The sequence below is a fragment of the Scedosporium apiospermum genome, assembly GCF_000732125.1.
Source record: "Scedosporium apiospermum strain IHEM 14462 chromosome Unknown SEQ_SAPIO_0088, whole genome shotgun sequence".
Taxonomy (NCBI): Eukaryota; Fungi; Ascomycota; class Sordariomycetes; order Microascales; family Microascaceae; genus Scedosporium; species Scedosporium apiospermum.
Genome location: NW_015971789.1, coordinates 1,511,689 through 1,538,909, shown reverse-complemented (window position 1 = coordinate 1,538,909; position 27,221 = coordinate 1,511,689). Strand labels below are relative to the sequence as shown.

The following is a 27,221-nucleotide window of genomic DNA, read 5'->3' as shown; positions in this document are numbered from 1 at the left end:
CCCCTTTGCAATGCGTGGAACTCGGTGTACTTGAGTGGCAGGCGATTCCATATCAAATCGTTACACCCGGGGAAATAAAATGCTGTACAAGACGTGAGACTTTAAGCAGGGGGCATCACTGGATTCGATCGTCAGGATTGGTTCCTCCAAGTCACTTGAACACCACATCTACATCTGCATGCATATGCTCGCGCATCAAGGCCCAATCGTATTGCTCGAGCCGTTGTTTTGGTTTCTGCTTAAAGAGGTGTCCATCGCGATCCAGCCCGTGTTGATACAATAAGAGCGAAGAAAATGAATGAGATTTACGTGTCAAGAGGAGGAAAGTGCCATTGGCTTGGTAAAGCGCGAAATTGAGTTGTAGTGCATGCATGTCGAAACTGTCCATAGAGAAGATGAGGAGTCGGGTGTTCGGCGTTGAGCTGTTCGTCCACTCCGGACTCTGATAAAGCCAAGGCGGCGGATGGCTTCGTGGCCAACGGATCGCCAACCTACCTCAGTCTTTGCGGCTGATCGACCCAGACTTTCGTCTTAGTGGGACAAGTCTATCGAAGCATAGAAGAGTGCTTGCATTAAAGCTCTCCATCCGTATGACTTCCCCCACTGGTTATAGGCCCTGAGATATCCTGTGGGATCAATGCTGCAGTCGGGGATGCCGAATATGCGTCGACGAGCCTTCAGCGAGCTTCTGAAGAGATGAACGAGACCTAGATTCTGCGCCGTTTTTGTCTGACAGTATGTGTTACTGGCGAGGCACTTGCCAAACACAGGACCGCCTGATTCTGTAGTTGTACGCGAGAGGTAAAGTTGGGAGTAAAGTCAACAAATAAACACTGATCGCGCCGTGATGATGCCCTGCATCCTGGCATTGGAGATATGCAGGTGAGGTTCCATGGCGTGGGTAGCCGCCAGCCTGGTCGCTTCGAAAGCCTAGTTTCTTGTCACGATGCTGAGGGAAGACGTTATTTTTATGTCGTGGCGTGTTAGTTGGGGGGGGCTTGTCTTGCATGTTCCTGGAGTCTCGCTGCACTTGCTTCAGCTGCGTCCGGATCTACCAACGAAAGAAGGACATCTGGATCTGTCGTCCGCATTTGACGTTGGGGCAGTGAAGGATACAAAAGGGGGCGAATAAGCCTCGGTTTCTATAGGGGTCCACCGAAGACAGATCAATTGCGGCTTTGGGGTCTAATTGGATAGATAACACCGAGCGTCCCTTGGAATAGTAGTCGTCATCGAGGAGCGGAAGCTGTGGAGGATGGCTGGCCCTCCTCGGCAGCATTCATGCGAAGCTGGGACTCTCAGGACCGTTTGTCGGCCAATCAGTCTGTGGTGAGTTATTTATGTCCACCGAGAGTTCAAGAACTTGCATGCACTCTGGCGATGAGGCTGGTCTGGCCAAATCAAGATCAACATGACGGTCTGGACGTGAGACGCGTGCGGGGTATGAGGGAACAGCCTGGTGGAAGGAGAAAACTGGTACTGGTGTTCGTCCGAGTACTTCGTACTTCGCACCAGACAGTGGGCAAGTGCAGCGGACAATTGAATGGGCAAGGGCAAATGCGAAGTCGGGCCCACCCCACGTAACCCACCAGTTGTTCCCTCCCAAAAACGCCACCTCGATCTCGCCGGTTATTTTTCCCATCCGAATTCCCCATCGAGGAAAGTCTGGTCGTTCCCGAGGAAAGAAAAGAACCAATATCCTTGACAAGCTGACAAGATTGATGATTGTGCATGGTTCGGGCAATGGCTTTCAATTTTTAGCTGAACTAAAAAGCCGCCTTGTCTCTAGCCTGGCTAGTAAATCAAATGCGACCGTATCAAGATTCTGTGCCCAGTGGAGACCGCGCCTCCAAGCCAGGAGGTTCGGATTCGATGGATCCTTCCAAGTACTTCGCACATCAATTGAAGAGAGAAGGCTGCGATGGCACCAGGTATTTAAGTAGATAGGAGATTGTAGATGATATTACCGACACCTGCTTTTTCTGTCTGTCCCGCCAGCGCCCGCACACGCGTGGCATCGTTCTTTCTTCATTCCAGGAATACTGGCACATGCCTGGATCTTGCCCTGTGGTTCTGGGTAGCTGTACCCCCCTGCCCTGTGCTACAAGTACAAAATCACTGGGAAAGTCTGTTGAGTCTCTAGATACTTGGCCTGTACATGGCTGGCCTTGTGCATGAAACGGGCGTTTGAGCATCTGCTGGTGGTGGAGAAGCCGGCGGTGCGCTGCCACAGGCCCTTAGTCGATCAACATCTTGACACTCTTTCAGTGTGACCAGTGGAGTTGAGAATGGACTGCCTGAGCATTGAATTGATAGTATCAAGCAGGTGGACCACTGCCGGGCTTGTCCAAAATAGCTCGTGGCCCTCCGAGGGATGAAGTAAAAGCCTTGGCTTGGTTCGGTGTAGGAGGCAGTTAATTTGGCGAACAATGCGTGCTGAAGTTAATGTCGGCTTCGTCGGTGGCTTGCACTAGGCGCAGTGTTGTCCCCACACTCTACACCCCTTTCATCCTAGCCCTTCCTCAGGGATTGGGGATTGGAGACCGGGCTCGTGGATCAGTCTTGGCCTGCGTGTCGAGGCGTATTCTTCCCCTCCTTTAGGAAGTTCGAAGACGAGACACTGATTTTACCCAAACACAGCATGCATTTTGATGGCAGCGGTGTCCCTAGTACGAAGTAGAACGATTGGCGAGAAATAATTGTAACACAATTGACGTACTTCGTACTCCTAGCGGTTATTAATTTACGAAGACATTTTTCCAGTTCCTATTTCCCCCTGATGGTTGGCGGAGGGAGTTGCAACCACACTCTAGACTCCGCAGTAATGCGCAGACACTGAAATACGGGTAAGCCTGCATCACCAGAGAGACAGCATATAGGTATGTATATAAGACGTGGCAGAGGCCTGATGCGGTGTTTATCCGACCAGGAGGAAACCGTTGGTTCGATTCTCGACACTACTGCTGGCTGCAAAGCGAAGGTCTTGGAACATTCAATGTTCCTTTGTAAGACAAGAAAGCCGTTTTAGACTTGACTCCTAGTTGGGGCAGACCTGCCCTGTCTTCGCGGACGTCGAAATTGAGTGATGGTGGAATGTTACCCGATTTAGCTGGCCTATAATACCGGGCCATAAGCTTCCACGATGCACCTCTCTGCGCCATGATACAAGAAAAGAAAATTCAATCCTTATTTTACATCTTATACCATCCTGGAGCCTGTCTCGGGCCATCTGGCCCCATGTGACGGGTAGCGGAGCCAAAAGAATGGGGAATGCCAATGGATATACTAGCGATATCCCTACCCGGACTATGGCTGAGGATGGTACTGACGGGATTATACTTGTTGTCGTCCGAATTATATTGTTCCTTTCTTTTTTTGACCACAAGCCTACGGTCCCCATCGTCATTAGTCTTGGCAGCTAGTGGGTTCTTCTCTTTTAGCTGAATACCGGATCGAAGGCGATCCGCTTCTGATGCTTCACATCCTTTCCGCATTGGAAACGGAGGTAGCAGGTGGCTGTTGGCTGGTGCACCCAGAATAGGTCTTTGAAGACGGTCGCAACAGAGTTTTATGAATGTATGACCCATTCGTGACATTGTAATATCAACTTACTTTACGGACTTTGTCGCCACTTCAATGTTCCCATCCCGAATCAGCCACAGATCACCGGCTGTCTCAAGCGCATCTCCGGTAGCCCACTTCTCACGGAAATCTGTCGTCTGGACTGTCGTTATCCACCAGCATCCAAGCGGATATTTCCTACGTCCTTCGTAGTGTTCCATTTCAGAGCGAGGGTTAACAAACCGCAGGGTGTTCGCATGGGCTATGCAATAACAGACCTCGCAGCCCATACCGAGTTGAACCCTTTTTCTTGGCGCGTTGGGTCGAGCTCCATTGAACAGGCGTATCAGTCTGAGGCCCCTCCTCAGACAGAGGACAGAACACACAGACCTTTGGAGACCATTCCGATGGCAACCCATGTCAGTAGTATACGTACTCTGCAAGGGGATTAAAACCAACACGGACAACACGAGACCCTGGAAACTTCTCCCCTTTCAACCCAAGCGTCATCGCTCGTTTGAAAAAAGGGGAACGGGCTGATTTGTTGTTGGACTCGAGAGTTACTTCGTGGAAGCAGGAGTCCGTCCGTTGGTCGTCTTGAGGCATCAATGGTCAAATCGAATCTGCAGTGCATTGTAACCCGTCTGGGGATGTAGAATCCTCCAATAGGATCCCGGTATGATCGTTAATAGTTTTGGCGGGTGGCTTTTTATTCTCCATCGCCCTGAAAGATAGTTACGCCTGCTTCTGCAAACAGGTACGAAGTACACAGCTCGAGCCTACTTCGTACTGAGGGAGGCAGCGGTCAGGACATGCTTCGGACGCGATTGGGCTTGGAAAGGATTGTACATTCCAAGTACATCGACTGAATCATCAAGGTCCGAAGATGCAGGTCGTGGTGTTGATAGACTAGCTAGGCCCTGTTACGAAGGATTGAGGTACTCCGTCCAAAAACGTGCGCACCCCTGCCCTGTACTACGAAGGTACTGCTGGTCATTTCCCCCACACCCCCCTCTTCCTCGTCTCCCTCGTCCGGTTTGGTCTGCCCCTTCTCGATTAATTGCGAATCAACCTCGTGCTCAACTCACTAACTGAGGAAGGCACGGCACCCTTCCACGTCGGCATCCATGTCGACTGCCCTGTCTGTCCATGTCGAGGTGGTCCACTTTCCCCTCTTCTCTGCTACTTCCAAATAGATAAATGAGAATACAACTCTATCATCGCTCCTGTCGCCATGGTCACCGTCCATCGCGCGTCGTCCGACCTTGTTACTGGGATGTAGGTGTGGGCTAAAGTAGTAGTTTATATGTACCCAGCGGAGCTTGTCCGTCGAGACAAACGTATTTGGGATAGTGTGTAATAGCAGTGTAGCAGTGTAGCAGTGTAATAATCACCTCTCGAGGTCCTGGAGTTCGGGTTCCTTGTCCTCGCGTACACTCGGGTACACCCTTGATCTCGCAATCGCCAGGCAAGCGGAACTGGACCCTTCGAGCGCATGATGCTAGACATTAAATACATCACTGGCGCCAGTTCTCTCGCCCTTTCAGATGTTTCATGATCCGTCCTCGTAACCCAGCTGTGCTGTGCACGGAGTACTGCGTGCTGCCTCTTCCTTCTCTTCCTCTTCCCAGGCTTTTTGTCTTCTTTGCCTTAAACTGCCCATACCTAGGACGTTGGAGCTGTTCCTGCCCCTCTTCTCCCACCATCTTCTTGGTCTTTGCTTACTCCATCAGGTGCCTGCACTTCGAATCGCAAGGCCGATTCGCCGGGCTCTGGACGAGCAGTGGATCCCGAGATAACGCGGGTTGATAACCAGGACCTCCCATCCATGCGCCCCATCTCCATGCGCACGAGAGAAGCTCCAGCTGTTTCGACCGAATCTCTCCCCGTCTGCTGCCGGACTTGCCTCTCCGCTTCTTTAACCTTCCCCTCCTGACCCACCTCTTCCCTCCTGCCAATTTCTTTATACTTTGGATTCTTATTAGTTCCGTCGTCCATGGTTCTTCCTTTTCGATTTAATTGACGCCGAGACTGCGCCCTCTCGTTGACCATCATCGGTTACCCAGTACCAACAGGGTCGTCGGAAGAGCAAACTCTATTTCCTGTCTATTTCTTGCTCACGTCCAAGCAAGGACCCGGCCGCCCGGCACCTCCGCCCCTCTTACATGTTCCCCACGGCCTTCCTGTATGACTAGTCATCTCATCTGTCTCCCTTTCGCCACATCCGACTCGAGATCCGATCTGAGGCATTTGGATTATTATTGTTATTCGTCTTGGCGTAGATCCTGAAAATTAGGGGAAAGGGGAAGGGAAGAAAAGAAGAAAACCAGGGTGTATAAGCGGAGGTCCGGCTCGGCTTGCCACACACGCTCCATCCCGTCTATGCAAATCATGCTTCCATGGCTTCGTCTCGACGTGTCCTAATTATAACCAGCTCCCCGCCCGCCCCGTTCTTGCGCCTGCCCTGCGCCGCTCTTCCTCTCCTCTGAGACTTGCAATTTTCCAAGGTGCAGTCTTGACTCGATCTGTCGTGTGAACCATCTCCATGAAGGTCAGCTTGTGGAAATCGGCCCCCGGGTCCAGCCGTAACAGAACCGGCCAATCTATTCGCGGCAAGATATCCGGCCCGATACCGATACCGAACCCCGTCGATGATGAGTTTCCCGTTCGAATTCCCGGGCCCGCGATGGCATCGACTCGCGCCCCCGACAATAACGAACCTGTCACCCAATTGCCGTCTCCCCCAACTCCGCCGCAGCCTTATCATCAGCACAGCACCTCGACCGCCTCATTAACACAAAACCACAGCCGCACCACCCCGGTCGCTCAGTCGGGTTCGCCCGAAGTCGTACACAACAACCCTGGCGCTGCAAACCATAGTCCGCCATTGTCATCTAGACAGCGCACCTCTCCGGGCTCTAGTCCCGGCGCCGCTTTGGCGCGGAGTTCATCTCAGAGGGGCACAAACCAGTCGGCCCAAGTGCGCTACTCGACCTTCAGCGCATCGTCGCAGAGGACAGGGGATACAAGTAACAGAGATGTCCCTCAGCGCAAAAAGTCAACGATACGCGGCGCACTCAGCAAACTATTCGGTCGCAGGAAGAAGGCCGACAGTCAGGGCTCGGTAGAGGTGGAAGGAGGCGGCATCACCTCTGCGCAGCACCGGAGTGTAAGACACGCCCTTAGCTGCCCCGCGATAGGCAATGGGCTGGCAGAAGGCCCGCAGAACTTGGAGAAGCGAGGAAGGGGTATTCTTGTACTAGAAACTAACTCTCTGGAGCAGGATCCTTCGGCGCTGAATCGAGCTGGTAAAGACAGCGAGCCCAAGCGATCTGCGTCCCTCCCCATCACTGAGTATGACAGGGCTCTACGGTCTCACTCGGTCGGTATTGAAGACATAACGGCCATCGAGAGTGCGCGCAACTCTCTTCATGCAGATTACAACTTTACAAGGCGGAGAGCGGCGACCACAAGTAGCCAACTGTATGCGCCGCCGAGGATGAAAGATGGAGAGCTCGCTGGCTTATCACCGAGACCGGCGAGTACTCACGACCGCAGCAGTCGAATGCTCAGAGACGTGGAGGACCCCAACGAAATTGGCCGCGCCATAACTAGCGACCTTATTGGTTTCCGTCGTCGGTCCAGGAGCCTTTCCGGACTCCAAGACATAGAAGTGGGCCGAGGCAGCGAGGTACGTCGGCGCAGCGATGAGATCCGCTATTGGAGGGAGAGTTATGACCCGGGGTTCCTGTCGCCTCTCTCTTCCAATCCACCAGATGGTGACGATCCAGCAGCGGTCAGTGCTGACCTGCCTGCTGAGGCCGGGCGACCCGGATCTCCTCCGGAACCGTTTAATTTTGGATCTCTTGCCAATATGAACCAGCTGGCGGGAATGAAAATCACTTTTGCGGCCAATCTCGAGACTCGAATAGGTACTCTGGAAGCTAGAATGGACAGGATAGAGAGGGTAGTCGCCCAGCTCTGTAACACTGTACCTGGCTTCCAGCCCCAAGCCCCCGGTCTCGATCCCCCCAGTCATCTGCCGTCCGGGCCTCCGATTTATCGGACGGCGTCGCACGACAACGAGGGTGATGCGACTAGGTACAGCAACTTGGAATCTTCTGTAGACTCCCGCTCGTCCATTGGCGAAGCGCCAACTTTCGTGGGGTCCCTTCATCCACCTGTTGGCGGACGCCAGCCATCGGCGGAGAGATCGGCATCCAACTCCACAGTTCGGGGCGGGCAAGGCGTCCCCACACATTCCGGCGAGGTAAACGGCGTTCTTACTGCAGACCATTACGCCACGATTTTGGCCCTTATCGAAACGGAACGGTCGACCCGACGAGCCCTCGAGGTCAAGGTCAAGAAGATGTCTCGAACGTTACACATACTGGCGGCGCAATCAGGGTTGCAACTCGAGTCCGATGAGCCTCTGACTTCGAGATCCTTAGGCGGACAGTCGGCCTTCGATGACGACTCAACCGAAGAGGAGGAGGATGACGATGGCGGTGATGGTGACCATTCAAACCCTAGGAGTCGTCGAGAATCGCCCAAGAGGCAGCTAGCAGACCCCCAGGATTCTGGCATAGCTGGAACTAGTGGGGATACCGATGACGACAACCAATCCGACACATTCGCAACTCCTCGAGAGGAGCGTACCTTGGGATTCGGAGCCTTCGGAGAGGAACTTCGGGATGACGAAGGTGAGGGTAACGGGAAGAAAGCGGCGAGGACGCTTTCTTTGAGTCAGCTTACTGTTAACAGGGGTCAGCGCAACACACCCCAACTGGTGTAAGATATTTTCATCTCCGGATTTTTTCTTCTTTTCTCTTCTTCTCTTTTTTTCCCGCCCACTTTCTTGCTTTCGTTTTACCTTGTCTTCTACTTCCTTTTGTTCTGCTTTATACTTTTTGCCTGTTCGCCTGCAACTTGAGTTGATACACGACGACTTAATGTCTCCGACTTTAATGCCACTATTCTACGGTTTGCGGCGGCGGTGATGAGGCGGTTGAGAAACACGACAGCATCCCATATAGCCGCATTGTCAGAGAGCCTAGCTACGTCACGGACGAGGCGTTGGAACATTCAGGCCTTGGTCAGTTTGGTATTCTTCGGGACGGGTTCAAGTGGTAATAATTTCATGTTCGGCATTCTAGTGGCATGGAGACAGGAGGGAAGGCAATTCTATTCCCTCGCATCTGGAAAACGGATATTTCCTTGGGTTCACTCTTTGTTTACAGCTGGTTGCAGCTCGTTCTATTTGGTTGTAGGCCAGAATAGTGGGTTGGTTTGCATTTGATACTTTGTACATATACATAGGGTATTTAGGATCCCGCCGGGTTTGGTGTCGGTTGCGATCGATACCCCTTGAGCTTATTTAGAGGCTCTATGTTTGGAGCGCGATGTGTAGGATAGCTGAAGAATTGAGGATATCGTCTCTCAAGTAAGTGGGATTTCTTTGCGGCTTGACTAGTAGCATTACGTTCGAGGTTCATTTTGCGTTTCGCCGGGGAGAGCAAAGCTCGAGAACTCTCGCGCATATGTCTATGCGACGACATACTCCGTAGACACCAAGAGCCTCCGTTCCGGATCTCATCAATCTGATGCTCGCTCTTAAGAAGCGAGCAGATCCAGGATAGGGATGCTGGAGGGCGTTGGAGAACCGGAGAAAGAGAACCTCAGTTATACTTGTACACTAATTCAGCGACGCCATGCATCAGCGTATTCCGCGTTCAGTGAGAACACTAGAACGTCGACATGCACAATAGCTCGAAGCATCGCACCGTTATTGGGTGTGTGTGCTACTAAATTAGAAGTGGGTGGGTAGGCAGGTGCACGACGCTGAATCGAGACATTCGAGTGTGCAAGGTCATCTGCTGTGCTACGCATCACCAACGACGCATCACGAGGTTTTCTTGTCGAAATAGGCAGAGAAACAAGATTGGGCGTCGGCCAGTTCTTTCTTACTGCGTACCCTGATAATATTCTATCCCCCCTTTTCCTTTTGAAATTATTTGTGTTTTTCCGAGAAACCGAGTCTTTTGCGACGAGGCTTGGAGACTGGGAAAGTTGGGCTGTAGCTAAAATAATCCACACACATCACATACGTCATTAACTGTATGTACCCTTGTTCTAGGGTGGGGGAGAGCGGGTGCAACTGAGCAGCAGGACAATGATGGGGACCAGCCAGTGGGGAGAGCAAGTTTCCAGTTCAGGTTTGAGGGGGTTCTCGATGGCGGGGGGCAAAAAGACCCAAGGTCCATTTGATGTTGAAATGGCACGTTCGCAGCCGAGATCGCAGCACGTTTGAGAACATTATCTTCTGCTTCGCTCATGGGAGCTGAAATTTGGATTTTGTTGGGAGGCAGAGGAGAGCAGAGGCTTGAATGATGGGATTAATAATTCGCTCTAACAACGACGCTACAATTGTAGGTTCACTGGGTTTATGTCGGGGTTGCCGCAGAAAGGTTGGTGATGGTTGGCGACGATGAAGTATGTGTAGACATCTACTGCAGATTAATGCGTGTGAGCGCATTCGGTTCATTCGCCGTTGATGGGATTTGATGATTTGATCGGTTGATGCAGACAGCCTCAAGAGAGGCACTTGCAGCAGCAATACTCTTTCCTATTGAAAAGTATTACTCGGTAGAGAAGGCTGGACTGGATGTAGAAGGGGAGCTGTGCAGCGCACCAAGAAGATCTGACTCGGTTGAGGTCTCAGCCCCAGCGATGATTACATGAGTACACGATTACACAACTGCGCGGCTGCGCGACTGCTGCGCCTTTGGAAGGTGGATGATTTCGATATCGAGTGCCACCTCCTTCGTAGGTAGGTTGTGTCCTCATCGTGTCCGTGGTAGGAGTGCGAGCGTCGATGTCTCACGACAATGCAGCAGACGACAGTCCAAGCCCAACGGGATCCCCCTCCTCCTCTTCGTCTGCCCCCGAATCTGCGGCGGTGAGGCGTGAGGTGGTCCTGTCCAAAGGCCCAAACCATGGCAAATATGGCCACTAGTGGGGGCAATCAGACACTGTCGTCACTCCCAAATCATCCCCTGCATCATAAATTGAGCCGTACCATTACCCCACAAAATCGAACAATCGACACTGGTTCTGCCCGTCGCCTTCTTCGATCTGACTTTATTACACCACAACTGCACTTTGTGTATCTCGGACATGCATGGATGGGGCCATTTAGGTATTTGGTACTACTATCATGTGCGACCTTGTCTTGATTTAACGTGCCAGAACTTGGTCTTTCCCGCGACAAGTCGAGGGGCGAAGCAAGATGACGAGGGTATCGGATACTTTGATCCAACCTTCTCTGCCCAGGAATCAATCCACCAATGTTGGGCTGCGCGTGGTCTTGCCAACACATCAGAGAACAGCCAGCGGAGGCGACAGACGCCCGCCGGACCGCCGAGCCTTTTTTAGCGTTCTTGTTCTTCGCTCCAGTTGTCGTTCTTGTCTTTCTACTGCTGTCTTGCTTCCAGCCCATAACCTTCATCTCACCGTTCATTTGACTTAATCCGATTGATTTGATGTGATCATTCGAACCTGCATCTCCTCCCCTCCTCCTTTCTATTACACCACAACACCACAACGTCGCCTCCCCCATCTCCCGGACTGTGCAACTACAACCGTCATCCTTCCCGTCCCAAATTTCCTCTCCTGTAAATTCTTTCTCCTTTCTTACACCTACATCCCATCGTCACTTTTCACCCCTTTTCCTCTCTTGCATTCCTATTATTTATCTCCAGTCAACAGTCGCCATCCTGTTGGCGTTATCATAGACTGCTCGTTCAGCGCGTTTCAACTTTAGAGGCTAACAAAAAGGCGGGGTTCCGCTGTCGGATCACACCTCAACGAAACCACTACTGCTACCACTACTGCCACCCACTTACCACACTACGGTAGTCACGTATACGCCATAGTGTCCAAGTGTCCAAGGTCACGACCACGACCACATCCACGACTCCGTATTACCCCCTGGCTTCCGGCATCAGTCTGGCTTATCTCTAAGCTGTATATTCTCGATCGCGAAGCATCCGAGAACTCGAAAATAAAACTACAGACGGAATAAAGAAAACAAAAAAAAAAAAAGCAGAAAGCTTATTCTTACCACATGGACGAGCACTCGAGTCGCCATGGCCAAGGCCAAGGTCGTCGCTTGGTAACCTCAACCACAGCACCTGCCCCGTCAGCATCCCAACGTCGAAATGATGGTTCGTTTTTCCAAAACAATATCCCCAAAGAAGATATTGAACACGTCCGAGAGATTAACATGGAGTCTCCTCAAACAGAATCATGGGTAGAAATATCCTCGCAACCCTCGTCGTCGTCCTTGTCCTCGATCGGAGATGAGATCGTAACCACAGGCTTACACGTCGCCGGATCTTACCCACCCCGCAACCGACGCCGTTCCTATCCTGCACGATACTCCTATGCTCATATCAACCCTTCCTTCCACGCTGGCGCGGCAAGCAGCCAAGATGAATATGAGGCCAGCGAGAGTGAAGAGGATAATTTGGCGAGTTCGACCGAACAGCCCTTGCCCGCACAACTACCCCCTGCACCACCCCGCTTCCAACAGCCTGTAGATTCCGACACCGATTCGGATGACGACGAGAACGCAACCGCTCTGGGCACGAGAGGTCCAGACGATCATGTATTCCGCCCCCAACCGAACGCCTTCTCAAACCCCCCTTCCACCGTCGGACGGAGGCGGCATTCGTCCACGACGACTGTTACTTCTCATCCACATAGCAGTGTCAACCGGCCCCACCTGTCCCAACGCGCACAGGCCCGCGCTCAGCAGGGTCAACCCGATTTCTTATCTCCATCATATCAGGCCGATAACGATGCCGCGCTTAGAGCATCGCTAACTACTCTTTTGTCCTGTGCCGCCGCCGCCCGCGGCCTTCCCAAACACAAGGACGAAGCGGAGAAGAGCAGGGCATCTCCCGCGAGCGCTGGCACAGGGCCTAGCAACCAACCCATGGAGCTGAGACTGGTGCCCGAGTCCGAACTCATGAACGACGCCCCGCCGACCGCTGCACAAGCCACCGGTGCCACTAGTGCTCGCCCCACGCCTCTTGGCCAAACGCGATCGACTCGGTCTTCTCCCCCGAGGTCGTCGTCAAGGGCTGCCGCTACTCCGGACAAGGCGAAGCGCGGTGCCTCCTCCGCCATCAGTCGTGGCACGAGAGCGAGCAAGAAGAAGAAGACGGCCATGGCCGACGATACTCTCCTCACCCCGACGCTAATGACCTGGGTGTTCAGCGCCGGCGTTGTCGTTCTCGTCTCCGTCGTCGGATTCGGAGCCGGTTACGTCATCGGTAGGGAAGTCGGCAGACAAGAGGTCCTCACCTCTGCCGGCACGGGCCTTAACGCTTCCGACACTACGTCCTGCGGAAGGGAGGTTATGCAGTCGTCTGGGGGCGGTCTACGGCGTCTCAAATGGACTACTGCTGTTGGCAAGACCGTGGTGACGTCGTAGAATAACTCGGCAGGGGGCATTTGGAGAGCATAGTAACGGAATACCCCGGGTGGGTTTTTGCATCTAGGACGGGCATATGGGGGAAAGAATGTGAACTGAACCCAGGCGGATGGGGATGGCGTACGTGGAGGGGCGCAAAAAGGCGTTTTTTTTCTTTCCTTTATTTTTCTTCTAATTCTCTCCCTTTTGCTGCGATGTTTTCCAGATTACGGTGGTTGCGGTTTTCTTCATGCGAGGACTGATACGCTTGGTTTTCCAGAGGCTTCGGATCGTATGGGCTGGATGTCAAGATACCACCAGAGAGTGCTGAGATGGCCTCTCCTTTTCTTACTTGGGACATGACGACATGATGGAACTCATTGATAGTATATGACCGACACGTCACTGGGAGGAGTGTTCTACGCCTTCATTCGCTTTTATTTTCCAGTTCTTTCGTTCTTTCCTTCTATCTCTCTTTGCACTTTCCTATTTTCCCCCTTGTGTCTTTCTGGACGAGATTGGAATCTTGGGAGAATTCGTCGTTTGCGAAACCCTTGATCCGGGTGTAAACGGGGCGGACCATGAGCGGATTATGAAACGGGGTGGGCGCAAGGAAATATTGTAAGTAGTTTTTTGTTTGATCGTTTGATATCCAGGGGAGAAATACCATTCTTTACTGTAGAGAAAAACGGTCCCTCGCATATAACCTTGAACGGGGACTATAATGAAGTTGGGAGCTTGACTTCTGGCTCGAGAGTCCATAACTTTTGTGCCGTGATGGATTGCAACGAGGAACACATTCCGATGATGGCAAGAAGAAAAAAAAAAATCTATTGTTCGTACGCCCTATCTCTCATAAACCAAAGAAAAGAGAAACCGGGGGGGGGAGACGACTACCCCATCTTATCCCGTATACCTGCTTGCCCAAGCGGCGTTCTTCCTATCCGGTATCCGCTGTCCTTCTATTCCCCATCAGAACTCAATCTACGCTAGGTTCGCAACACGTTGAACGCTGCCCATCATAAGAAAGTGAGAACCTGTCGCTGCAAGTAGACCCTCCTCTCTCGATACCAGCGACTGGACCGAAGGCCAACTCTGGACATGAAAACCCTCCTCTCCATTTCAGGCTGCTTGTTTTTTTTGCAGTTTTTATCTTTTTCTCTTTCCATCCCACTACAACGCGCTCAGATCAAGCGGCACACTGCTCCCCCTCCCGGCACGATACTTCCTCGGCCCGCCCACAAAAGACCTCGGCGGCGGAAGGTCATTCTCATCCTTGAACTTCCAGCGCGAGTCGTCGATGAAGATACGACCGCCGCCCGAGGAAGGGGACATGAGGCCCTTTGTAGGGCTAGGGCTCTTGGTGCCGTTGGGGCCTAGCGTGAAGGAGCTAGGATCGAGCATAGAGGCACGGAGCGGAGTCGGCACCGTGGAGCGAGAAGACGGCGGCGGGGGCGGCGCGGAAGGAAGAGATGGTGCGGACGAAGGTGGTGGTGGGGGAGGTGCTGATGAGGGTGAGGAGGCTTGACCTGCTGCTCTGATTGCTGCCTGCATTGCTAGGCTGGACACTGCGGACGCCGCGGGCGGGGGTGGAGGAGGAGGAGGGGGCGCTGCGGGGGATGAAGAGGGCGGCGCCGCGGGCGGAGGTGGTGGCGGAGGCGTTGCGGGTGAGCGAGATGGAGGTTGAGGGGGTCTCGGCGGCGCTGAGGGAGGTAGTGGAGGTGCCGATGACACCGGCGGCGGAGGCGCTGGAGCTCCCGGAAGAGGGGGTGCATGTGACGCGGGAGTGGAGGGTTTCCGCGAGGCTGGGAGTGGTGGTGGCTTCTTCCCGATGGGCGGGGGAGGACCCTTACTCGATGCTATGGAGTGAGGGCGCGGGTGGTCGGTGACGTGCTTCCGTAGGGCTGCGACTGACGGACGGGTTGGTATTGCTGGGGCGCTTCCTGTTGGAGGCTTCGGCGCAGAGAAAGTCGGGGGCTTGGGTGCTGAAGGCACTGTCTCGGAGTCGGAGAGGAACGAAGCGTTGGAATCCGCTAAAGTACACGCGATTAACATCAAGACTCCGAGTTAGAAGAAAATGATGGCAAAACTTACCACCTGTGTCTACGCCGCCACCGCGCTTTCGAAGCTTGGGCATCCCTCCAGCAAAGAGCCCGGCTAGTTGCGGAGCACCGTCTAAACTACCACTAGGCTTGTGTGCCGCTGGTCGATCTCCCTGGTCGCTGTTGCTTCTAGCTCGCAACGCAGGCACGGGCGGGGCGAGACCACCAGGTGGCTTGGGGGCCATCCCGGGAATCGGAGGTGCGCCGCCGATAGGAGGGCCTCCACCGCCACCGCCGGAGACCTTCCCTACTTGTGGTGCGGAACGATCGTTTGTTACGGCCTTCCTAAGGGCTTTGCCTTTGGTGATGTCGGATAGGAGAGCATTCTGGGCACAAAATGGATATTGTTAGCAGCCAAACCCTCGACGCTTTATAGTAGATAAGGATAGCAAGGTTGTATCAACGAACTCTGTTCGTGCCACCGGCGGGCGGCCGCGATGGTAAGTTCCCGGGAGGCGGAGGAGGAGGTGGAGGAGGCGGCCCTCCTAACATCGGGGGAGGAGGTGGAGGTGGAGGTGGAGGAGGCATGGCGGCAAGAACTGTGGACGAGGTGCGCCCTCGGAGAGTAGAGTAGATGTGTTGTTCAGTAATTCGAGGGGGGTATAGGTGCGTCTTCGCCTTCGGTTTGCAGTCGGTTAGGCTCGAGGTGAGGAGGTTCGAGACTCTTGGTCCGGTTGGGCAAATGGATTGCAACCTTCGGTCGCGTGGTACGAGCGTCGGGGTCGGAACTAAGGAAATAATGAAAATGATTGTCGTGGATAGTATCGGGGATCGTAGTACAAGGGCCTAGGACTGCGAGGGTGGGAGGAAGGCTACTATGCGAGTAGTTCAGGATCGTTGGGATGGACAAATTGGGGGAGAGGGTGGGTAGGGAAGGCTAGGGAAGTTTAAGGGAATGAGGCAGCCTGGCTGGGCTGTGCTATTGCCATTGATGCGTGGGTTCAGAGGTTGTTCCGTCATCAATACTTCGTAGATCTGGTAATCTTATTGATGGATCTTCCCTGAATTCAATGTTCCAGAAGTTCCAGGCCTTCCAGGCTTCAATTTACTGGGTTCCTTGGCCTGCGTGACCAGGACTCTCAGGGACCGTGTATAACTTGTATTTATCATGCACTTTTAAATATGAAGGTACATTATTATACTTCTGTGCTATCCGCATCCTCCGCCAATGGTGTCTCACCCATTCGAATTTGTACCCACGATTTTTTCTCCTTGCGCATCCCGAAGTCAAATCCACGCATCCATACGAACTATGCGAGAGCGATAGCCGCCGACCGCACAGCATCGTCGCCAGGTACCATAGCCGGCCCTTCCAGCCTACCTATCGAATAATTGAGCGCCCAATTGGGGCCCAATTTGAATTTAGAAGATGCCGCGACTGTCGGTGCAGGGCACCCGCCAGCTCTGTCGGCAAACTCTCAACCACCACATTCCAATCGCGCGACTGAGGTGCGGGCCCGTTTCGATTCAGTCGTACATCCGGCCGGGGCAAAGGCAGACGGCGCAAACGAGGATATGGAAGCAACCAGCACAGCGCAGGAGCTACGCGACGACGACAGTAGCACCTACCTCGGGAGCGCCGGCCGATGCTGAAACGCCGGGAGCGACGCAGGCGAAGGCCGTCCCAGACTTGACGAAGCTCTCGGCCGTCGTCGAACAGACCAGGAATCGATTTCTATCGGCCGGGGGTATTCCGGCTGAGCAGTTAACTCTCGTAGCGTTAAAGACGTGCCAAACCGCCGCCAGCGCCCTCAAGCCTCACCTAAACCGAAAGGACTTTAAGCCCCCCCGAAGCACCAGCTCTACGCTATTAGCCCTCGACAACAATGGATCGAAGACAGCCGCGAAGGCGCCGCAGAAGGGGTCTTCTAGGATGCAAGAGGCGGCGAACAGTATATCCAAAGCGGCCTACGAAATCGCCTCGAACCCCAACGTCGTGCTCACGCCGAGTATTCTCGAACTCTATGTTGACGTGCAGTCCAGCCTCGGAAGGCCCGGTACAATTCCCGAAGTCTTCTCTCTGTTTGGTTCGAAGCCCTTGCCGCGGAAGTCGGGAGGCGCGGTCACCTACAAGAAGCAGAATCCCAATAGATCCGCCGCAGCCATTGAGCTGGACCTTGCGGACAAGGCCCTTAACGCGGCCGTGGCTGCCAAGGATCTCGATGCGGCCATCGGGATCGTTGAGACGTGTTACGCGGGGAGGCCTTTCGTAAAGCAAAAGCTCATGCGAACCCTGTCGCTCCCCGCGTTGCTCGCGGTTCCCACGCCCTTCGCAGTCTACGCAATCTCCCAGCGGTTCGCAAGTCTTCACTACAACATCGACCCGATCACGATGACGAAAGTCACCTTTGCCCTCGGTATGGCGTACGTCGTCTTCACTAGCTCCTTGGGTCTTATTGCCAAGGCGACGGTTATGGATCACATGGTCCGGGTGACATGGGCACCGGGTATCCCTCTACGAGAGCGCTGGTTGCGTGAAGAGGAGAGAGCGGCTCTGGACAAGATTGCGATGTCTTGGGGGTTCAAGGAGACTTGGAGGCATGGCGAGGAAGGAGGTACGGACTGGGCTTGCTTGAGGGAGTATATTGGCCAGAAGGGCATGGTGTTGGATAGGATCGACTTTATGGAGGGCATGAACTAAGTCGCGGAAAAGAAGGGAACGGAGTGTAGGTTTGAAGGAGGAGAATCTTGATGGACACAACTTGTAGACTTGCATACATGAAGGCACCGTACCTCGAGTGCGTGTATAATACAACAAATAGAAACTAGAAATCACCTGCCACCACATTGCATGCCGTGGCCCATTGGGCATCTGTAATCTGCTATTATCTGTTGCGGCGATGGTCAGTCTCTTTTCATTTGAAATCAATATCAATTTGATCCCTTTTTAGAAGGCGGTGAGGGGAGCTAAGCTCTCCCTGAGTTGCAGCTTAGCGGGGCACACGCGACTTTGCCTGGCATTGAACCTGCCCCGCTAAACCTTGGCTGGGTATTATTTCGCATTTCCAGCTCACAGCGCAAACCAATTCTAGAACTCGACAGAATCTCTACACTCTGCCGGAGACCGCCCAGACGATTCTCTCCCTTGGGCGCTACGCCTTGCCGAGTACTCCACATTTCTATACCAGCAGTCCATCTGAGCTTCGCCATTGTCCATTTGAGATCGAGATCCATTTCCAAAGAACATCAGGTAGTGTTCTTTCCAGATCGACATTATCGCAATGGCTGTAAAGTGTGTTCATCAGGGATGTGGCAAGCTCTTTGAGGAAGGGTCGAATGATGAGTGCCTCTATCACCCTGGCCCTCCGATCTTTCACGAAGGCCAAAAAGGCAAGTGAATACTACAGGACCCTCTGCCCAATTGATCACAGCCCTCCTTCCTCAATTTGCCACAATTCTAATCTCATCTCCCCAGGTTGGAAATGTTGCAAACCTCGAGTCCTCACATTCGAGGAATTCATGACCATCCCCCCTTGCACAGAAGGCAAACACTCGACCACCGACAAACCCCCCGAGCTCGAGAAGAAACCACAAACCTCGGATGCCGAGCTAGCAGCCAAAATCGACCGACTCAACGCCTCGGCAGAAGCCCCAGCGAGGAAACCCATCACTGCGCCCCAGCACATCCCGACCCCTCCGCCCCCGGCGCCCGAGTCCGATGAAGACGAGGAGGGCGTTGAGATTCCGGATGGCAGGACGTGCAGGAGGAGGGGATGCGGGGCCGAATATAAGGCTGGGAGCTCGAGGGAGGGCGAGTCTTGCTTGCATCACCCCGGTGTTCCCATTTTCCATGAGGGAAGCAAGGGGTATTCGTGCTGCAAGAGGCGGGTGTTGGAGTTTGACCAGTTTATGAAGCTTGAGGGATGCACGACCAAGAACAGGCATCTGTTTATTGGTAGCGGGAAGAAGAATAAGAAGGATAGCTCCGGCTCTGGCGAGGAAGTGTTGGAGACTGTCAGGTACGCTAACGAATTTGGATATTCCATTGTTACTTTTCATACTGACATGGACACGTGCACGAACAGGACCGATTTCTACCAGACATCCTCTACAGTCATCGCCTCATTCTTCCTCAAAAAGATCGTCAAGGACAAGTCGACGGTGAAGTTTAGCGACCAGGCCATCGATCTCGACCTAGTAACGTCGGACACCCCGCCTAAGAGATATACGGCCCTGGTCCCGCTCTTCGCACCTATTGACCCGGAGAAGACCACTTTCAAGATACTGGGGACCAAGCTGGAAGTAACCTTATTCAAGGCGGATGGAGCCTCGTGGCCGGTTTTGCGGAGCGATGATACTCATACGGGGGAGATACTACAGATCGGAAGGGCGGGCAAGCTGCAGTGAGTGCAGAGAACCGTTTCACCGAGATGAGAAAGGAAAGAAGAAAAAAGAAAAAAATCAAGAAAAAAATTAGTAGACAACAGAATAGATGTTAAAGTTTTCTCTCTGAAAAAACAGTACGCTTTTGCCTAAAGCCCTCTCGTTCGCCAACATCATCAATAAGAGCCCGGCCTGTTAGAAGGTGGTTGTCAGAAGTACTTGGTACCTGTAGGCGACAAGTGAGGAGGAGCAATTAAGCTCTTATCAGATCTTATCTAATGCCCCTCCACTGTTCCTTCCTCGAATTACCCCACCAACAATAATGTCGCAGGCTGCTATTTCCGATCGCCAGCATTCCGACGCCACCCATCCAACCTGCTTCATCCCACCTCCAAATATCATCTCCAATATCCGCCACCCTCATAAGAAGGGGCCAAAATGGCAAGTAAAACATCTCTACAAAATGCGCAGACCACGAATCCACAATCCTCCAAACAACAAACCATGCCAAACCTCACAATAGACACCTCTGCGACGAGCTACACACCTCCTCCCCCATCCACATCCACCACCGGCACAACGACAACGACAACAACAACAACAACAACAGCAACATCCACCTCCTCCCGCCGAAGCTCCTCTCCGCCCCGGCCACCCGTGAGCCCCATAACACCCACCCTAGCCTCAGCACGCCTCCCAACGACCACCGCCTCCTCCACCGCACCTGCCGCCGGCACCACCGCAAACGACATAATGGCCACCCTCCCCCCACGTCAAACCTTCGCCCACGCGCAACCCAACCAAATCGGCATCGCGCCCCCTCCCCCGCGCCCCATCTCCTTCGACGAAAACCCGGACGCCCTAGCGCTACAGAGCGCCATCGCCGTCTTGCAGATGCAGAAGCGGCGCGCTGAGGAGGACATCCGGGCTTTACATCGCGCCAAGGGGGAGGCGATGCGTGATGCTGAGGGGTTCGTGAGGGATTTGGCGGCGGGGCGGATTAAGAGCGGGGAAGCCTTGGCGTTTTCGTCCGCCGACGGTGAGGAGGAAGAAGAGGATATGGAGAGGAAGACGCCAACAGGCCCGGCATGGAGGAAGTTGCCTGGGAGGCAGGACGTCGTCAGGTGTCCGCCGATTAATTGGGCGCAGTATGCCGTCGTGGGCGAGTCGTTGGATAAGTTGCATGCCGATCAGAGGGCGAGTCCGTCGCAGGGGGTTCCAGCCACGATAGCCCCGGATGGCACGTACGAGTTTAAGGGCGAGGGGGAGAAGGCGCCGTTTGTGGGCATTGCGGCTCCGTATACGCCTGGCAGGGACAAGTTGACGGATAAGAGACCGAAGGCGCCGAGGAGATGAGACTAGGGGCCTTGGGATGGAGTCACTTTCAGGGAGTCGTTAACTTTTGGAATGATGCTTTGACGAGGCTTACGACTTGTAATGTTACGAAAATGGGAGAAAACAAAAATAAGAAAGGGGAATGGAAAGTGGGGGCGAAAGGAATTGGGATTAGCATGACCCGTATCGTTGCATGTACAATTTTAATATGGCCGGCGTTGGAGTAGGGTCTATAACGTGAAGTTCACGATGGAATGACTTAAGATGAGAGGTCAACTTCATTAGCAGTTCAAACTGTTTAATAATTCCTCGATAGAAGTTTCCGAGCTTCGCTACTATTCTCTCCTATCCGAGTATACTTTCGTCCGTAATCTACCCTTCAATTCTCAACTTCTCAGGTGCAAATGGAAGGACTCTCCTGCCGTTGGCCTCTACGCATCATTTCCCCCCATTATTACGTTCTCGGTGACCAATATGGAGAATAGAAAGGGTACAACGTAAGAGAAGAGACAAAAAATCAACGAAATAGGATATCAATATCGTAACTAGAAAGAAAGAGGAAATGACAAAACACTGATTTACCCGCCGTAACTTCCGGAACCCATGAGAGAGAGGTATGCCAACCTCCTCGAGAAACGCCGAACGAACTTTGCGCAAAAGGGCGCAACTAATGAGACAAGCCATACTTCGCTGAGCTGATCGTAAAACATTAATAGGGAAGAAGAGATTCCGTGGTATGCCTGTCTAATAAGGTCGAGGAATGGCGTGCTGGGGGAAAAACATCGTGGAAATAATAGAGAAGACAAAAAAGAAGAAGAAGAAAACCAGAAAAGAAATGTGAGCACACATCCTCGTCGAGTCCTTGGGAGAGAGGGGAGTCCTGGGCTACATCTAGGCTTCAGGGAAGTCCCTAAGAAGAAATACGTATGTTAGTCGCTGATGGGGTGGATATGGTTTTTTTTTTTTTTTTTTTTTCCCCGCTCTGTCTCGAGGCAGGCCGACTTACTCCATGCTTTGTTGGACAGACCGACGAAGACGGCGGTTATATGCTTTCCTATCCTCCGGCTTCCCCCAATATAGCGTGTGCGCCTCGGGGTTTACGAGGGTTCGCGGGTCATAGGCGGGGTCTTCTTCCTCGAGGGCCGCAACGATGGAGGCAATGTGAGATCGCACGTCCTCGCGCTTCGAATAATTGGGAAAGTAGCATATCGTGCCGTCAGCTGCGATTCGGTGGTGGAAAATCTTCGTTTCCATGCGCACTCGAGGCTGCTCTTCAGGGAAGCGAGGGCTAAAGTGCATTTTGATCCTGAATAGGCCGCCATCAAGATTCGTCATGGGCGGGCCAAAGTACGTGATGATCCAGACAAAGGGGTTGCCGTTCTCCAGTTGAACGTGGTGGGGAACATCATCGGCCTTGAACGCTTCAATAACCTGCTCATATTGGTTTTGGAGGTTAACCGCAATCGTTCCCTCTTTGGCGTTCTCCTTCGCTCCGTCGGCAGCCCACATTTCTAGTTCGGCATCCAAGGCCTTCTTGATGTTGCGGATACGACGTTCAAGCTCGGAGTAGTTGAACTTGCCCTCCATCGCATTGCTAGAGCCCTCAAATGGCATCCGCGAAAAGTTTTGGCCGTCCTTGACCTCGGATTTGCCTTTTTGTATCGCCGCGAGATACGAGTCGTAGTACCACAGGAAGCGTTGCTTGCAGAGATCCTTGAACGGTTCAAACGGGACGCTAGTCTCATCGAGGTCTTGCATGTCAATGTCGTTATCCTCTTGGTCGGCTGCGGACTTTGCGGACGCGGACGGCGTGCCATCGGGGGCGAGCCCTAGGTATTCCTCCATCCTCTGCATGACGGAGATCCTCAAGGTTTCGTGCCGAATCTATTATCTGGTTAGCTTCAACGGAACGCCCATACACTAGGCACGAGCTACAACAACGCAGGGATTTCCCAGGTCACGTACTTTCTGGACATAGTCTGCCTGGTTCTTCTTGTCGCTGGCTTCGTTTGCATCTTCGAATCCGGGTTCATTCTCGTATGGATTCGAAGACATCAAGCTCTGAATAGAAAGCAGAATGGACTCTAGTCCTTGAGCAGCGGACCACTCTTCTCCGCGTTCGCCACGCCATGTCCTACCGATTACAGTCAGCCCGGGGTCGGACAGTAACGGTCAAGTCGCCGTAAAAGGGAGTATAAGTCGAGTTGGTCGTCGGGAAGTCGGGAAGTCGGGTGTAAAGGACGGGTCCTATGTGAGAAAACAAAGGGAAGACGAAAGGAGACAACGCTATCATACCCTAGAATTGATCTGTGGAAGTTAGCACAGGGCGACCTTAGTGCCGAAGGTAAACGAGAAAAGGGCGATGGAAATTACAACATACAAGCAGACTTTCCCGCTGGCATAAATGTTGGGATTGAATCGGCATCGTCCAGCATTAGTGGTGATCGCTGTTACATTCGGGGACTTTCTGGGGTAGTCTGAGAGACAACGTCAGTTCCCGCGCTTCAAGACTCGAAAGATTGAATGACTCTGAAGCAACGATCAGTGGTCGGGGATGTCGCGACGAACCCTTGTTGAATTTCACAGTAAACTATTCCCCCAAATTGACGCGTTAGCAACCCAAAAGACCAAGCCAAGCTTCTGCCCGAGCCTTGAGAGGTAGAGGCTGAGGTGGGAGCTCTTCTATTTGAATCGTACCTCAAAGAAGCCAAACTCGTAAGGTGTCTCGTGAGGCCCAATGATTAAGGCTTTGACATTGCGGACGTCGGAATCTCGGCATGCGACGGCGAGAGCTGTGGATTCGAGGCGTAGAACGATCAGATTAGCAAATACGAATTAAAAGGCAGAAAGAAATACTAGATTAAGATATCAGGCCGTACACAAATCCGAGTCCTTTTGGATATCGCAGAGCTCCTAAGCAGTCAAATGTCGTCAGTCTTGGAACCCCGCGGATAATCTAGAATGGGTGGGCAGCGCGGGGCGGAAATGTGGACTGCGGGGTGCTGTGCCGGAGCACTACTAACCTTGGTAATACGGATTATCGACTGGTCAGCCATGGCAAATGGCTTTGGCTCCTGGCGCTAGGAGAGAGAGGGAGGGAGACGGAAGAGGAGGTTCGATGCGCAATGAAATGTAATGACGGGCCGATATGCAACGAGGAGGAAGGAGGTGACGAGATTCGAGGTTGGGCGTGGAGCTGTTGGTAGTATGCGGGAGTTGGAAGAGCAGGGCGAAGAGAAGGTGGGAAGAAGGCTGAGGAGGGAAAGTAAGGGAGTAAAGGTGTGGGAGGCCTTGGATAGATTATCGGCGAGTAAGAAACCAAAGTCGGATCCGGGACTGGAGCACAAACAGCAGGCAAAGACCAGGCAACCGCAGCTTCCCAGCTTGGAGTGTTTGGAGTGTTTGCAGGGTTGGAACTTGGAGGGGGTCAAATGGAGGCTCAGAGGCTTGTTGGAGGGGTGGAGGGGTCAAAGGGAACCAAGACAAACAGAACATGAATTGACTTGGAGACGGCTTGGGGGTGCGGGGCAGGATCGATGCAATTGCAGTGGCAGCAGGCGCTAGGTTCGAGGTTCGAAATAGCACAGATTGAGTCTGGTGTTTGGGCTTCATGAATTTCTGGGTGGTGCATAGTTTGAGACCGAGACTGAGTGGTGGTGGTGGTGCAGGTTGGCAGGCGGGTCACGTCAAATTGAGGCGACGCTGTTTGGGCCTGCACCGCCGTTTGCGTTGTCTTTGTACTTCGTAGTTCGTACTTGTAGTTTGTACCCATCCGTTTAGACGCGGACAAGCGCCAGTAAAGGTTTCAAGTTCAATCAAGTTCCGTCAATCAGATGTATAGTTGTACACTCACTGCCTGCTGGCTTCATGCAGCCTGCCAGTCTGGTCTGCCTTGTGAAAGTCATTGCCCGATGGCCGATGTCCGAAGTTGAGCTAATTTACACAGGTACCGTGCTTGCATTTCCATTGAAATCGATATGCCATAACTACGTCTGCCTGCGAAGGTACATTTACTCGCGTGTGGATTGGTGAGAGACTACTTTGAAGCGAGGAATTGAATATATTGATCAGGTATGCTAATGCGTCTATTACTCGCATGTTCCCGGTCCTACGGGGCACCCAGGAAAGCAGGGAGCAACCTGCGCGAGGGACGGTAGACACCGAATGATTCGCTTTGATACGCGTAATATGTGTCAATCTTGATCATAAAAAAGTGGAACTAGCGACGACAAGATGTAGAGAATCACGATCTTGGAACTGGCCGAGAGAATCATCTCAAGCCTTGATAGCCGATAGCCCAGGAGGCCACGGAAACACAACTGTATGGCGCCGGAGGTTCTTGAAGTTGCACACCCCAAGGATCCAGTGCCGGGTGTAGAGCCTCGGCATGGGCATTTTGCTATGCGATGCTTCAAGGTCTATCGCCATCGAAACTTGATGATCCACGTCACCCATATCGCCCCTTTCTTGGAAGGAGGTGAACACATACTTAGATTGCGACCAACCAGCTGCCTCCCAGATAAAAATGGCACGGCAGGGCTCGTCCGTGCGCCACGGATTCCATGGAACTCCCAATCTTAGTTGATGCCCTTGTGCAATGGCGTATTCTAGATGCTGACACATCATGCCGAGTGTCTTGTCGCGAAAAGACGGCCCGCGGTCCTCACTCGAGCTGGAGAAGCTGCTGTCGGAGGGTACGAACTCCTCTATCAACTCAGCAATGTGCGTGTGCCCACGGCGGTAAAGATAGTCCACCAGGCCATCGAGCCCCCGCGACTGATCCAAGTCCCTAGACGTGTCGATGACCTTGTCCAGCGTCCAGAGGTGGCCCTTGGTTTGGACACCCTCGCGGATGAGTCGGACGCCACTGAAGCGGCAGCCTTTGTAAAAGGACAACTTGCGATGCGACTCTGGCTCAGGAGCATGGAACCCACGAAATAAGTATCTTTCAAGAAAGCTGCCAACAGACATAGCGGACACGACACCACGGCCCTCTTTCTTTCGATTATCGAGGATTTCCCCATTAATCAGACACATAGTTAGAGTAGCGAGACTTACACTGAGCGAACTTTCTTGCAGGAGCTCGACGTCCAGGCGTCTCGAGTAACCGCAGCAGTTGCCAATAACAGGAAGTCGGTCCATCGGCTCTGAGATTCCTCTCAATGCAACATCAGAGATAATACTCCGAGTCATGGACTCAGAGTCCTTGAGTAGGAGCGTGTATTTTCCTGCTTTGCGGAGGATCTGCTCTACTGTTACCTCTTCCTCTTTTGTCTGATGCTGGAAAGCCAGGCAGAGCTTGGTAATCTGTTCAGTGAGGGTTCTGAAGCGTATGCAGAGCTCTCCGGGAATGCGCCGAAATTCACCCCACCCCCGTTTCTGCACCTCAAGGGAAGGTTCGTGGGGCAGCAACAGATACATCTTCGCCCCTCCACAGTAGGCCTCCTGGTAAGTCCAGGCTCGCAACCACCAGCCGTCCCTAAGTATGTCAGCGATAAGCTGGAGTACCTCCCATGCCTCCTCGCGACTTGTTTCTTCCGAAAGTTGAAATCTATGTCGTCTGCCGCGCCGTATGTCTGTGACCTCTCCTCCCAACCTGTCCTTGACAAGGTGCCCTCGTAGGAGGCGAGCAAGGAGAGCTAATTCGCGCTCCGACCTGACTTGTCTCCAGAGCAGGGCAAGCGGGTAGTCACTAAATGCATAGACACGATCCATTGATTCGAGGCCGTCTTTTTTTTCTTCGCTATAGCGTCTTTTACACTGCTTGATACTATGCTTGTCAATCCACAACAAACGTACGCCCTCATAGTGCATGTACTTGATGGTGCGCGTGAAAACCTGGCTGCGGACTGGGGATGGGAATACCTTAACACCGTCTCGAGATTGGACATAATACAACAACTCGGAGTCGTTTGGGGAGGACATGTTCTCGAACTCAGAAGGTTTCCAGGTATAGGACACCGAGACGTAACGATGGTTCTTGAATGCATCGACGCAGTGCCGCTCCAAAATAGGTCGGGACGGGTCACTCGAGGGAACAGGGTAAAAGCATTCAAGATTTGCTAGAAACCCCTCCGACTTGTTATGAGGCTTCTCCATCTTCTGGATTTCTAGACACATGGTTGAGATGGACTCGCCACGCCTGACAATTGTGAAAAGGGGCTGGTCCATGTCCTCCATTGTCTGTCTGTTCGCCATGTTATCGGGCTCGCTTAAGATTAACTTCGCTCGAACAACGATGATTGACGTGGTGTAATGTTGGAAGGAAAGAGGAAGTCAAGCCATGAAACGCGACGCGTTGTGAGGTGAGGTGGTCGCGCTAGATCACGTGATTCACACGTTCATTGTCTGGGACACTCTGCCTCATAGAACATAAACTACGAAGAAGAACAAGTGCTCCAGATCGCTAGAATTAGTCCCGC

General features: G+C 52.9%; 3 protein-coding genes and 4 pseudogenes across 3 annotated transcripts; 4 read left to right on the top strand and 3 right to left on the bottom strand.

Moving 5' to 3' along the window:
* Nucleotides 1-6,106: 6,106 nt before the first annotated feature.
* On the top strand, nt 6,107-8,356 carry SAPIO_CDS3416 (annotated as a pseudogene; the record flags this gene model as incomplete).
* A 3,489-nt stretch (nt 8,357-11,845) lies between these two features.
* SAPIO_CDS3415 lies at nt 11,846-13,060 on the top strand (annotated as a pseudogene; the record flags this gene model as incomplete).
* Nucleotides 13,061-14,212: 1,152 nt separating this feature from the next.
* On the bottom strand, nt 14,213-15,669 carry SAPIO_CDS3414 (Beta-N-acetylhexosaminidase; the record flags this gene model as incomplete). The annotated part of the gene is made up of 5 exons (XM_016786211.1): nt 14,213-14,415; nt 14,468-14,844; nt 14,955-15,072; nt 15,134-15,467; nt 15,550-15,669. 5 exons carry the CDS (start codon nt 15,667-15,669, stop codon nt 14,213-14,215), a joined length of 1,152 nt encoding a protein of 383 aa, XP_016644217.1.
* An 841-nt stretch (nt 15,670-16,510) lies between these two features.
* SAPIO_CDS3413 lies at nt 16,511-17,782 on the top strand (annotated as a pseudogene; the record flags this gene model as incomplete).
* An 818-nt stretch (nt 17,783-18,600) lies between these two features.
* SAPIO_CDS3412 (uncharacterized protein) lies at nt 18,601-20,820 on the top strand (the record flags this gene model as incomplete). The annotated part of the gene is made up of 4 exons (XM_016786210.1): nt 18,601-19,100; nt 19,167-19,484; nt 19,603-19,658; nt 19,988-20,820. The coding sequence occupies 4 exons, from the start codon at nt 18,601-18,603 to the stop codon at nt 20,818-20,820; spliced, it is 1,707 nt and encodes a 568-aa protein (XP_016644216.1).
* An 870-nt stretch (nt 20,821-21,690) lies between these two features.
* Nucleotides 21,691-23,855, bottom strand: SAPIO_CDS3411 (uncharacterized protein; the record flags this gene model as incomplete). Its single annotated transcript, XM_016786209.1, has 9 exons — nt 21,691-21,709; nt 21,806-22,683; nt 22,765-22,933; nt 23,095-23,106; nt 23,180-23,276; nt 23,368-23,389; nt 23,497-23,591; nt 23,679-23,712; nt 23,823-23,855. 9 exons carry the CDS (start codon nt 23,853-23,855, stop codon nt 21,691-21,693), a joined length of 1,359 nt encoding a protein of 452 aa, XP_016644215.1.
* A 1,219-nt stretch (nt 23,856-25,074) lies between these two features.
* SAPIO_CDS3410 lies at nt 25,075-26,979 on the bottom strand (annotated as a pseudogene; the record flags this gene model as incomplete).
* Nucleotides 26,980-27,221: the final 242 nt, after the last annotated feature.